Source organism: Balaenoptera acutorostrata, chromosome 3 (assembly GCF_949987535.1).
Source record: "Balaenoptera acutorostrata chromosome 3, mBalAcu1.1, whole genome shotgun sequence".
Lineage (NCBI taxonomy): Eukaryota > Metazoa > Chordata > Mammalia > Artiodactyla > Balaenopteridae > Balaenoptera > Balaenoptera acutorostrata.
Genome location: NC_080066.1, coordinates 168,590,822 through 168,604,310, shown reverse-complemented (window position 1 = coordinate 168,604,310; position 13,489 = coordinate 168,590,822). Strand labels below are relative to the sequence as shown.

Sequence of the window (13,489 nt, the reverse complement as noted above, 5' to 3'; positions counted from 1 at the left end):
GATTCCGCTGTCTTTGGAGAAGATGCATTAAGTCTTCCCAAGGCGCAGGCCTCCCAGGACTGGATTACTTCCCGCTGTAGCTCAATGGACCCTTATGGCCTAAAGCAATCAATCCACCGTCACAAGGTATGTAATGAGTTCCCCTGGGGGAAAAGTCCAGAGCAGAGGATGTATTCATCTCAACTGGAGCTCTTGTTCTGAACTGCCTTTTCGTCGCCATTGATATACGTCAAGAGGAAATTCAGCGTCAAAGCTCTTTCCACTTCCTGGTTCTGCTTCTCAGAAAAAGTGATTGCCTTTTCCTGCACTGGGCATGTAGCCTCAGGACCACATTCTAACACCTACTCTGTGGCCTGCCATCCAAGCATACGAGGTGTACCACCTTCTAGCACAACCAAAGGACATGGACAGGCAGGAAGATTTTGATTTTTAAAACATGTACAGCAAAAGCATTCAGAGTGAAGGGGTTTTTTTTTGATATTGTGGTAAAACATGCATAACATAAATTTTCCCATTTTAACCATTTTTTAGTGTGCAGTTCAGTGGTAATAAGGTATATTCACATAGCTGTGCAACTATCACCACCATCCATCTCTCGTAATTTTTCATCTTCCCAAATGGAACTCTGTCCCCATTAAATAGTAACTCCCCATCCCCCCGTCTCCCCCGCCCTTGGCAAGCACTGTTCTACTTCCTGTCTCTTAGAATTTGACTACTCTAGTATCCCATATAAGTGAAATCATACAGTGTTTGTCCTTTTGTGACGGGCTTATTTCACTTACCAAAATACCCTCAAAGTTCACGCATGTTATAAGGTGTCAGAATTTCCCTCCTCTCTAAGGCTCAATAATATTTCCTTGTATGTACAGACCACGTTTTGCTTCCTTGTTCATCCATCAAGGGACCGGTTGCTTCCACCTTCTGCCTAATGTGAATAATGCCGCTATGAACATGGTTGCATAAATACCTCTTTGGAACCCAGCTTTCAATTCTTTTGGGTCTATACCCAGAAGCGGAATTGTTGGATCTTATGGTAATCCTATTTTTAAAATTTTGAGTAACTACCGTACAGTTTTCCATAGCAGAGTTAAGATTTTAAAGAACTCCATCTTGGGGGGATTTAGAGAGATATAAAAGTGCAATTTTCATGTTCTTAAATTAGATTTTCAAAACAGTATTCCTCCTAATCATGATAGCAGCCACAACAAGTGACTTACCGAGCCCTGAGTAGGTGTGGAGGTCTGTGCTAAGTGTCTCTTGTGCATTTTCTCACTTAAGCCTTTCGACACAGTGTGAGACACGTACTGTTGTTAGGTCATCTGACAGATGCAGAAAATGACGGCTAGAGGGTTTAAGCGACTCGCCCAAGGCCAGCAGCATCAGGACCTGGAACTGTACACAATCTGATTCTGGAACCCACCTTCTTACCACCATCCTATCCATGCCTTTTCTCTATCTCCTGCTGTCTAAAGAAGTTTATCTTGTGTTAGAGTCATTTGTCTTCTATTTCAATTCCTTTTTAGTCTGTTTTGTATCTGTAAAGCGAACAAGATCCTGGGAGAGGGCAGCAGTGGGCCGGTAGCAGCCAACACTCAACCCACTGGGTGCTGGTGCCCCTCTGGTTAACGGAGACCTGGGCGGGGCACCAGCAGCATCTACCATGGTGACCCTGACCGTTGGCCTTCCTGCTGTCACAGCCTCTGTCTCTAATATGCTGCTAAAGATTCTGATACTGTTTCTTAAAATGATCTGAGAGACCAACCCCCAGCACAGGCTCTGGCACACAGTGGATGTTCAACCAAGTTCTGTAGGAAAGAAGGAAACGAAGACGGAAGGGTCCTTCGCACAAACACAGGAAGGCATGAGCCAGCCAGGCACCTGGCTCTCCGCAAGGACCCTGTGCCCTCACCCCCCTGGCAGGTTTGACCATCTGGTGGCGATCGAGCGTGCGGGAAGGGCTGCCGATGGCAATTACTACAACCAAGGAAGAGGAACATCAAGCATGTGGTGGACCCCATTGACGATCTTTTCCTTGCAGTGCAGAAGATTCCTGGAATCTCATCACCTGGTAAGCAAGGCGCACTGAGAATGAGACAAGAACACGTCAGCACTAAAAGCCTTTTTTATTGACTGTTGAACACATGACAAAAAGGAGTTATATGGGACCATTGTTTTCCACTTCAGAGATGGTCTTTGTTTATTCTGGTCGGTATAAACAATAACGATGCTGACATTTAGAAATCCAGTGTTCCCACGAGCAGGAAAGGGAAATGACGCTTAACTGAGCATATTCTATTTGTCCAACTCTAAAACATCAAAACTAATAATAAAATAATGACAATAATAAGATCAAGGCATGGTATATTGTTTTGGTCATACAGGATGAATGTACCATATGTATTCTGTATCATCTTATGAAGTTTATTCATTTTTAAATATATCTTGAATGTATGATCAGTGTGATATTTTGATTGCTAATAATGTGATCATTCATGTTTGTATAGAAATTTGTGGTATTCAAAGAGGTTTCACAATCATTGTATTGTTTAAGCCTCTCTTAAAACCTGTAGGTAAGGCAGGTATAGTTTCCAAAGGTGAGGCCTAGGGAGGTATCTTGAGGTTGCCTAGTTAATTAGGAGTAGAGTCCAGACTCCCAGGGCCCTACCTACTATGCTTTTTGTGGGCCTGTGTTGCCTTTATGAATTTCTGAAAGGCTTGATGTGACTGGGACGCCAGCATTCCTCCCCTGGGGTGGGAACCAGAGCGTGGAGAAATGAAGGCACGTTTGTCGTGTTCCATATTTACTTTTTCTGTCCATTCAAACACTTCAGAGTGTTTCCCAGGCTCATTGGTTGCCTTTGGCTTTGGGGATTGTGATGAGACAATGAAAGCCTTCCTGGCTGAGTAGAAAATTTCCGCAAATCGCCCTGGTCTTTCCCAGAAGAGGCCTTGGGTGTGGTGCCCCCAGTGCGGCTGGCTTCGTGCTTCCTGCCTCTCTGGGCTGGGGAGGCCTCCCAGGATAGAGCAGAAGGGCTTTCTCTGTCCACACGGGCCAGCAGGGTCCAAAGGAGCTGTAGAGCAAACACTCTTCCCCCACTGAATGGACCCCCGATCTGTGCTCTTCCCCCTAACGATGCCCGCAAGATCCCAGAGGAAGCAGGTGGAGCTGGCTGTGCTTTCAAGCTGCCCCCTTGGTGGACCCCTGGACCCTTCTCTTGGCCTCAGGAGCCCGAGCCCCTCCTGTGGCTGCCCAGCCCCCTGCTCAGCAGAGTTACCCCCCAAACCCTCCTTTCCCTCCTCTGCTCCCTCAACACCCCTATTCCTCAGTTCCACAGGCAGCTGCCTTGTCAGCGAATCACACTCAATTGAGAATCAAGACACCCACGTCCCACCCACTACCCGGGTCCTGCCCCTCTCAGAGACTCTGTAAAGTGAGGTCAAGTCCACAGACGGGACACAGCTGAGGAGCGAACAAGATGAACTTCATAAAATGCTAAAGGGCAGAGACAGAAATAGACAAGATACCAGTGCTAGGTGTTGTTATTTTCTTTCACTCAATGGACTGTCATGGATCTAGAAAACCGTTCTGAGAAAAATCCTCAGGGTGAGGACCTAGGGCATCTTGTCATTCACAATCATCCCATTCTTTTGGCCGAGACCAGGTCTCTGATGCCCAAGGTGAGTCAGCTCCAGGCCCCTCTCCACCATCACGCAATGAATGCTTGCCTCTGGTGGAATTCTTCCACATATTTGTAGAAACAGACACAAAAACAGTCATACAACCATTCTGTAGGCTTGAGGGGCCCCGCCCTCTGTCCTTGGGACACTGGGATAATCCCCTTGGTGAATGGTTATCTTGAGGCAGCTGCAACCATCTTCCAGAGGCAGATTCAGCTGACCTCTAGTCTACAGAATCCTCCAGAAACACCTGGACGCAGGACCAAATGGTGTTCCTAGGGCACCACCTCAAAGGGCACAGGCTGCAGGGCTTGTTAGAGTTTTTTTCATCTTGTTCCTGCAAGGGTGGAGTTACCTGGTAATTACTTCTAGCCAATTCACCTATCTTTTTTTTTTTTTTTTTTAATGGCTAAAGTATTATTATTTTGTCTTTTTTTTTTCTTTTTTTTTTTTCCACACACACACACTGTATTTTATTTTTACAAGAGATAAATAGACTGACACCAAGCATTGTACATGGATGACCACAACAAAAGCAACAATGATTGCAATTACCAAACATGAAACACAGTTATACTATGTCATAATATTGACATTCAGTCCAGTAATCCTCCACTGTAACAGCTCCTTTACTTTGCAGTGAAAATTGATTTGTATATTCTTTTCCTCTGAGTCCTTGTGGGATTTTTTTTTTTTTAATTCAGACAGAAAGTCACAAAAATTATACTCATCCTCATCAGTTCACTCAGTCCCATGTAATTAATTTCTTTTTTTTTTTCATCTTGATCTTTTGTTAGCACTTTTATGAGTTCATCAGTTTTTCATTAGAGTTCTGAAAATGCTTATTCATTCAGTTCAGCAGTACAGTCAGTTACCAGAAACCTGTACTTGTCAGAGTCTTTTCCATGAATTTCTTGAAGATGAAACCCTTTTATAGGAACATATTTGCAAAATCATCAGAGTACACCCAGAACTGTCTGTAAATGACAAAAGACTTAAAAATGACCATGGTTAAAGATTTGATGAAAGTTCATAATAATGCAGTTGACAAGAAAAGTAGTTATTTCTGAGATATACATTTTAAAGTAATAACTAGGATTATTACTTATAACATTATACCAGAACATATAAGATTTTTAGACGTTTCCTGTAATGTCTGAAACATTTATATTAACATATTTCCATACATATTTCCATACAAATACAAATATAAGATTTTTAGAAATTTCATGTAATGTCTGAAACATTTATATTAACATATTTCCATACATATTTCCATACAAATACAAATATAAGATTTTTAGAAATTTCATGTAATGTCTGAAACATTTATATTAACATATTTCCATACAAATAACCCAATGATAGTTTAGTATTAGTTGTTTTGTTTGTTTTTTTATACTGCAGGTTCTTATTAGGCATCAGTTTTATACACATCAGTGTATACATGTCAATCCCAATCGCCCAATTCAGCACACCACCATCCCCACCTCATCGCAGTTTTCCCCCCTTGGTGTCCATATGTCCATTCTCTACATCTGTGTCTCAACTTCTGCCCTGCAATCTGGCTCATCTGTACCATTTTTCTAGGTTCCACATACATGCATTAATATACGATATTTGTTTTTCTCTTTCTGACTTACTTCACTCTGTATGACAGTCTCTAGATCCATCCACTTCTCAACAAATGGCTCAATTTCGTTCCTTTTTATGGCTGAGTAATATTCCATTGTATATATGTACCACATCTTCTTTAGCCATTCGTCTGTTGATGGGCATTTAGGTTGCTTCCATGACCTGGCTATTGTAAATAGTGCTGCAATGAACATTCGGGTGCACGTGTCTTTTTGAATTACGGTTTTCTCTGGGTATATGCCCAGTAGTGGGATTGCTGGGTCATATGGTAATTCTATTTTTAGTTTTTTAAGGAACCTCCATATTGTTCTCCATAGTGGCTGTATCAATTTACATTCCCACCAATAGTGCAAGAGGGTTCCCTTTTCTCCACACCCTCTCCAGCATTTGTTGTTTGTAGATTTTCTGATGATGCCCATTCTAACAGGAGTGAGGTGATACCTCATTGTAGTTTTGATTTGCATTTCTCTAATAATTAGTGATGTTGAGCATCTTTTCATGTGCTTCGTGGCCATCTGTATGTCTTCTTTGGAGAAATGTCTATTTAGGTCTTCTGCCCATTTTTGGATTGGGGTGTTTGTTTCTTTGATATTGAGCTGAATGAGCTGTTTATATATTTTGGAGATTAATCCTTTGTCCGTTGATTCATTTGCAAATATTTTCTCCCATTCTGAGGGTTGTCTTTTCGTCTTGTTTATGGTTTCCTTTGCTGTGCAAAAGCTTTGAAGTTTCATTAGGTCCCACTTGTTTATTTCTGTTTTTATTTCCATTACTCTAGGAGGTGGATCGAAAAAGATCTTGCTGTGATTTATGTCAAAGAGTGTTCTTCCTATGTTTTCCTCTAAGAGTTTTATAGTGTCCAGTCTTACATTTAGGTCTCTAATCCATTTTGAGTTTATTTTTGTGTATGGTGTTAGGGAGTATTCTAATTTCATTCTTTTACATGTGGCTGTCCAGTTTTCCCAGCACCACTTATTGAAGAGACTGTCTTTTCTCCATTGTATATCTTTGCCTCCTTTGTCATAGATTAGTTGACCATAGGTGCGTGGGTTAATCTCTGGGCTTTCTATCTTGTTCCATTGATCTATGTTTCTGTTTTTGTGCCAGTACCATATTGTCTTGATTACTGTAGCTTTGTAGTATAGTCTGAAGTCAGGGAGTCTGATTCCTCCAGCTCCATTTTTTTGCCTCAAGACTGCTTTGGCTATTCGGGGTCTTTTGTGTCTCCATACAAATTTTAAGATGATTTGTTCTAGCTCCGTAAAAAATGCCATTGGTAATTTGATAGGGATTGCATTGAATCTGTAGATTGCTTTGGGTAGTATACTCATTTTCACAATGTTGATTCTTCCAATCCAAGAACATGGTATATCTCTCCATCTGTTGGTATCATCTTTAATTTCTTTCATCAGTGTCTTATAGTTTTCTGCATACAGGTCTTTTGTCTCCCTAGGTAGGTTTATTCCTAGATATTTTATTCTTTTTGTTGCAATGGTAAATGGGAGTGTTTCCATAATTTCTCTTTCAGATTTTTCATCATTAGTGTATAGGAATGCAAGAGATTTCTGTGCATTAATTTTGTAACCTGCAACTTTACCATATTCATTAATTAGCTCTAGCAGTTTTCTGGTGGCAGTTTTAGGATTCTCTATGTATAGTATCATGTCATCCGCAAACAGTGACAGTTTTACTTCTTCTTTTCCAATTTGTATTCCTTTTATTTCTTTTTCTTCTCTGATTACCGTGGCTAGGACTTCCAGAACTATGTTGAATAATAGTGGTGAGAGTGGACATCCTTGTCTCGTTCCTGATCTTAGAGGAAATGCTTTCAGTTTTTCACCATTGAGAATGATGTTTGCTGTGGGTTTGTCATATATGGCCTTTATTATGTTGAGGTAGGTTCCCTCTATGCCCACTTTCTGGAGAGTTTTTATCAGAAATGGGTGTTGAATTTTGTCAAAAGCTTTTTCTGCATCTATTGAGATGATCATATGGTTTTTCTTCTTCAATTTGTTAATATGGTGTATCACATTGATTGATTTGCGTATATTGAAGAATCCTTGCATCCCTGGGATAAATCCCACTTGATCGTGGTGTATGATCCTTTTAATGTGTTGTTGGATTCTGTTTGCTAGTATTTTGTTGAGGATTTTTGCATCTATATTCATCAGTGATATTGGTCTGTAATTTTCTTTTTTTGTAGTGTCTTTGTCTGGTTTTGGTATCAGGGTGATGGTGGCCTCATAGAATGAGTTTGGGAGAGTTCCTTCCTCTGCAATTTTTTGGAAGAGTTTGAGAAGGATGGGTGTTAGCTCTTCTCTAAATGTTTGATAGAATTCACCTGTGAAGCCATCTGGTCCTGGACTTTTGTTTGTTGGAAGATTTTTAATCACAGTTTCAATTTCATTACTTGTGATTGGTCTGTCGATATTTTCTGTTTCTTCCTGATTCAGTCTTGGAAGGTTATACCTTTCTAAGAATTTGTCCATTTCTTCCAGGTTGTCCATTTTATTGGCATAAAGTTGCTTGTAGTAGTCTCTTAGGATGTTTTGTATTTCTGCGGTGTCTGTTGTAACTTCTCCTTTTTCATTTCTGATTTTATTGATTTGAGTCCTCTCCCTCTTTTTCTTGATGAGTCTGGCTAATGGCTTATCAATTTTGTTTATCTTCTCAAAGAACCAACTTTTAGTTTTATTGATCTTTGCTATTGTTTTCTTTGTTTCTATTTCATTTATTTCTGCTCTGATCTTTATGATTTCTTTCCTTCTGCTAACTTTGGGTTTTGTTTGTTCTTCTTTCTCTAGTTTCTTTAGGTGTAAGGTTAGATTGTTTACTTGAGATTTTTCTTGTTTCTTTAGGTAGGCTTGTATAGCTATAAACTTCCCTCTTAGAACCGCTTTTGCTGCATCCCATAGGTTTTGGGTCGTCGTGTTTTCATTGTCATTTGTCTCTAGGTATTTTTTTATTTCCTGTTTGATTTCTTCAGTGATCTCTTGGTTATTTAGTAACGTATTGTTTAGCCTCCATGTGTTTGTCTTTTTTACGTTTTTTTCCCTGTAATTCATTTCTAATCTCATAGCGTTGTGGTCAGAAAAGATGCTTGATATGATTTCAATTTTCTTAAATTTACTGAGGCTTGATTTGTGACCCAAGATGTGATCTATCCTGGAGAATGTTCCGTGTGCACTTGAGAAGAACGTGTAATCTGCCGTTTTTGGATGGAATGTCCTATATATATCAATTAAATCTATCTGGTCTATTGTGTCATTTAAAGCTTCTGTTTCCTTATTTATTTTCATTTTGGATGATCTGTCCATTGGCGTAAGTGAGGTGTTAAAGTCCCCCACTATTATTGTGTTACTGTCGATTTCCTCTTTTATAGCTGTTAGCAGTTGCCTTATGTATTGAGGTGCTCCTATGTTGGGTGCATATATATTTATAATTGTTATATCTTCTTCTTGGATTGATCCCTGGATCATTACGTAGTGTCCTTCCTTGTCTCTTGTAACATTCTTTATTTTAAAGTCTATTTTATCTGATATGAGTATACCTACTCCAGCTTTCTTTTGATTTCCATTTGCATGGAATATCTTTTTCCATCCCCTCACTTTCAGTCTGTATGTGTCCCTAGGTCTGAAGTGGGTCTCTTGTAGACAGCATATATATGGGTCTTGTTTTTGTATCCATTCAGCCAGTCTATGTCTTTTGGTTGGGGCATTTAATCCATTCACGTTTAAGGTAATTATCGATATGTATGTTCCTATGACCATTTTCTTAATTGTTTTGGGTTTGTTTTTGTAGGTCCTTTTCTTCTCTTGTGTTTCCCACTTAGAGAAGTTCCTTTAGCATTTGTTGTAGAGCTGGTTTGGTGGTGCTGAATTCTCTTAGCTTTTGCTTGTCTGTAAAGCTTTTGATTTCTCCATCAAATCTAAATGAGATCCTTGCTGGGTAGAGTAATCTTGGTTGTAGGTTCTTCCCTTTCATCACTTTAAGTATATCATGCCACTCCCTTCTGGCTTGCAGAGTTTCTGCTGAGAAATCAGCTGTTAACCTTATGGGGGTTCCCTTGTATGTTATTTGTCGTTTTTCCCTTGCTGCTTTCAGTAATTTTTCTTTGTCTTTAATTTTTGCCACTTTGATTACTATGTGTCTCGGCGTGTTTCTCCTTGGGTTTATTCTGTATGGGACTCTCTGCGCTTCCTGGACTTGGGTGGCTATTTCCTTTCCCATGTTAGGGAAGTTTTCGACTATAATCTCTTCAAATATTTTCTCTGGTCCTTTCTCTCTCTCTTCTCCTTCTGGGACCCCTATAATGCGAATGTTGTTGCATTTAATGTTGTCCCAGAGGTCTCTTAGGCTGTCTTCATTTCTTTTCATTCTTTTTTCTTTAGTCTGTTCCGCAGCAGTGAATTCCACCATTCTGTCTTCCAGGTCACTTATCCGTTCTTCTGCCTCAGTTATTCTGCTATTGATTCCTTCTAGTGTAGTTTTCATTTCAGTTATTGTATTGGTCATCTCTGTTTGTTTGTTCTTTAATTCTTCTAGGTCTTTGTTAATCATTTCTTGCATCTTCTCAATCTTTGCCTCCATTCTTATTCCGAGGTCCTGGATCATCTTCACTATCATTATTCTGAATTCTTTTTCTGGAAGGTTGCCTATCTCCACTTCATTTAGTTGTTTTTCTGGGGTTTTTTCTTGTTCCTTCATCTGGTACATAGCCCTCTGCCTTTTCATCTTCTCTGTCTTTCTGTAACTGTGGTTTTTGGTCCACAGGCTGCAGGATTGTAGTTTTTCTTGCTTCTGTTGTCTGCCCTCTGGTGGTTGAGGCTAAGAGGGTTGATGGGAGGCTCTGGTGGTGGGTAGAGCTGACTGTTGCTGTGGCGGTCAGAGCTCAGTAAAACCTTAATCCACTTGACTGTTGATGGGTGGGGCTGGGTTCCCTCCCTGTTGGTTGTTTTGCCTGAGGCAACCCAACACTGGAGCCTACCCGTGCTCTTTGGTGGGATTAATGGCAGACTCTGGGAGGGCTCACGCCAAGGAGAACTTCCCAGGACCTCTGCTGCCAGTGTCCTTATCCCCACGGTGAAACAAAGCCACCACTTGCCTCTGCAGGAGACCCCCCAACACCAGCAGGTACGTCTGGTTCAGTCTCCCCCAGGGTCACTGCTCCTTCCCCTGGGTCCCGATGCACACATTACTTTGTGTGTGCCCTCCAAGAGTGGGGTCTCTGTTTCCCCCAGTCCTGTCACAGTCCTGCAATCAATTCCCACTAGACTTCAAAGTCTGATTCTCTAGGAATTCCTCCTCCCGTTGCCGGACCCCCAGGTTGGGAAGCCTGACGTGGGGCTCAGAACCTTCACTCCAGTGGGTGGACTTCTGTGGTATAAGTGTTCGCCAGTCTGTGAGTCACCCACCCAGCAGTTATGGGATTTGATTTTACTCTGATTGCGCCCCTCCTACCGTCTCACTGTGGCTTCTCCTCTGTCCTTGGACGTGGGGTATCCTCCTTGGTGAAGTCCAGGGTCTTCCTGTCAATGATTGTCCAGCAGCCAGTTGTGATTCTGGTGCTCTCGCAAGAGGGAGTGAGAGCACGTCCTTCTACTCCGCCATCTTGGTTAATCTCCAATTCACCTATCTTGAACACCATTTATTTCACCAATGAATTAAATAATTTCTGACATTTACTTATTCTAACATATTTATTCTAGCATTTATTGTGCTAGAATAATTAACAAACCTTCTGATGCCTAGCAAATTGGCCTTTATTCTGTGGTCTCTTTCAAATGCTAACAGGCCACCCCTGGGGTGTGAATTCCTAATTATGCTGCTTCACATATTAACCAGGCGCCTATCTGGTGTAGATTAAAATTAACTAAAATGACACACATACATTTCACATACTAGAAACAGAAGCCTTTAAATTACAGAATTGACTTTAACAACCTATACCGGTTCCCTTCTGCCAGTGGAATGCTGTATGGTCACAGTAATAAGACTCAGGGCCTTGGGGCCCCTCCCTGAGCAGGAGCTACTGGCAAGGAGAGGAAGTCCTGGGTGTCACCATCTCTCATGGACCTGGTGCCCCATCTGTGACTGGAGAACATGACCCAACAGTGGACACGGCCACGCTCTGCTGAGTTCCAAACCTTGACTCATTTTTAACTGGAGAAGTTTCTAGAATACCTGAAGAAGTCCAGCATCTCCTGGTAGTGTGAAAATGTATCCAGAGCCAACCCCTTTCCCCACCCTGAGGTACATGTGAAGGGGCTGCTCTGCCCCATAACCGCCCCCCATTTTGCCTGATCCTGTGCCCTGACCCAGTTCCCTTCCCTCCAGGGGTCGGTGACGGAGGCAACGAGCTTGGGATGGGCAAAGTCAAGGAAGCCGTGAAGAGACACATACGAAATGGGGACATCATTGCCTGTGACGTGGAGACTGACTTTGCGGTCATCGCTGGTGAGTGCTCAGATGGCCAGCCAATCAGGCAAGGCTGCCCGGGGGAGGGACCTGGCTTGGAGCCTGTCCAGCCAGAAACTCATCTCCTCCATGAGTGGAGTCTAGAGGGCACCAGGGTAAGAAGGGGACCTGGTTCTTAGCCTCTGGCCTCTCATTCAGTCATTCAACAAACATTTGCTGTGGGCCAGACATTGCTCTGTGTACTGAGGCTGGAGCAGCAAGGGTCCTGCTGCACAGAGTGCCTGCTCTAGTGTTGGGAGATGGACAAGGAGCCCTCACAAAGAAATGCACCAGGTGGTGCTAAACAGTGAGAAGAGCTACAGGTAGATGAGACAGAGTGACAGGCAGGCCACTTTAGATCAGTGCTCTGAAGAGGGGTCATCTCTGCTTTTATCTGTACCTCCTGTGGGGCGGAAAGGAAGAGAGCAATCTGGCAAACGTTTGGAGGATGCAGGAGGCTTCACGCTCTCCTTTCACTTACCTCTGCCCCAGGCTGCCCCGCCCCTCCCTGCAGCTGCCCTTCCCATCAGGAACAACCTTTCCTGTGACTGGGTCCTTCCAGGCCCCACCCTTCCTCCCTTGACTTCGTCACAAGTTTCAGGAATTTTGACCGATGCCTGAGAAAGGCCCTCTCCCTTTTCATCGTCAAAGTCAAAAACAGCCGCGGAGATAAGCAGAAACCTCTGAGGGTACAAGTGCCTGGGTAAGAAAACCTGAACTGTAATTGACAAGTTGCTGGAAGCTTCATGTGGACAAGTCTGAGAGTTAGAAGCTCCAGGGGGACCTAGTCATAGGGGGCTCCCACCCTTCTGTGAGCTTTACCTTCACAGAATCTACCAGGTCCACACTGAATATTAGAGAAAAATCCCCTCATGCTTTAGGTAAGGGAGGGGAAAGTGAGCCATTTTTGAAATACACCAGAGCACCTGTTCTTCTGAACAAGGCCTGCCCTCAGAAGAAACTATTTTACCAGAACCTAGCCTGCTAGGGTTTTAACAGAGCCTGACTTACCTAGGGGAGGGAAAATACCCAAAAGTAGATAACATGCAATAACAGATGGATAATGTAAGCAGAGAAATGGGAATTCTAATAAAGAATCAAAAAGAAATGCTAGAGATAAAATACACTTGTAACAGAATGAAGAATGCCTTTGACGGGCCCATTAGTATACTAGACACAGCTGAGAAAATCATCTCTGACCTTGATGATATGACAATGGGAACTCCCTAGACTAAAAAGATAAGAGAAAAAAGACTGAAAGGAACAGAAAAGAATATCCCAAGAATTGTGGGATAACTACAGAGCTGTAACCTATTTGTAATGGGAATCCCAGAAGGACGAGAAAGAGAAAAGAAATATTTGAAGCAATATTTGAAGCAATAATGACTGAGAATTTTCTCCCAAATTGATGTCAGACACCAAACAATACATCCAGGAAACTCAGAGAATACCAAGCAGGATAAATGCCAAAAAAAACTACACCTAGACATATGTTCAAATTTCAGAAAATCAACAATAAAGAAAGTATCTGGAAAGAAGATGGAGGAAAAAAACTCTTTACCAATAGAGGAGCAAAGATAAGAATTATATCCAACTTCTCCTCAGAAACCACACAAGCAAGAAGAAAGTGGAGTGAAATATTTAAAGTGTTGATAGAGAAAAATCACCAACCTAGAATTATGTATCCTGGAAACTTTTCCTTTATAAGTGAAGGAGAAAT

General features: G+C 41.9%; 1 protein-coding gene across 1 annotated transcript in view; it reads left to right on the top strand.

Moving 5' to 3' along the window:
- The window catches only part of DGLUCY (D-glutamate cyclase), an 88,088-nt gene that overhangs the window by 55,040 nt on the left and 19,559 nt on the right, over positions 1-13,489 (top strand). Inside the window, 3 exon segments of the mRNA XM_007180868.2 lie at positions 1,921-1,979; positions 1,982-2,068; positions 11,650-11,769. Of these exon segments, the coding sequence (XP_007180930.2) occupies positions 1,921-1,979; positions 1,982-2,068; positions 11,650-11,769 (266 nt within the window).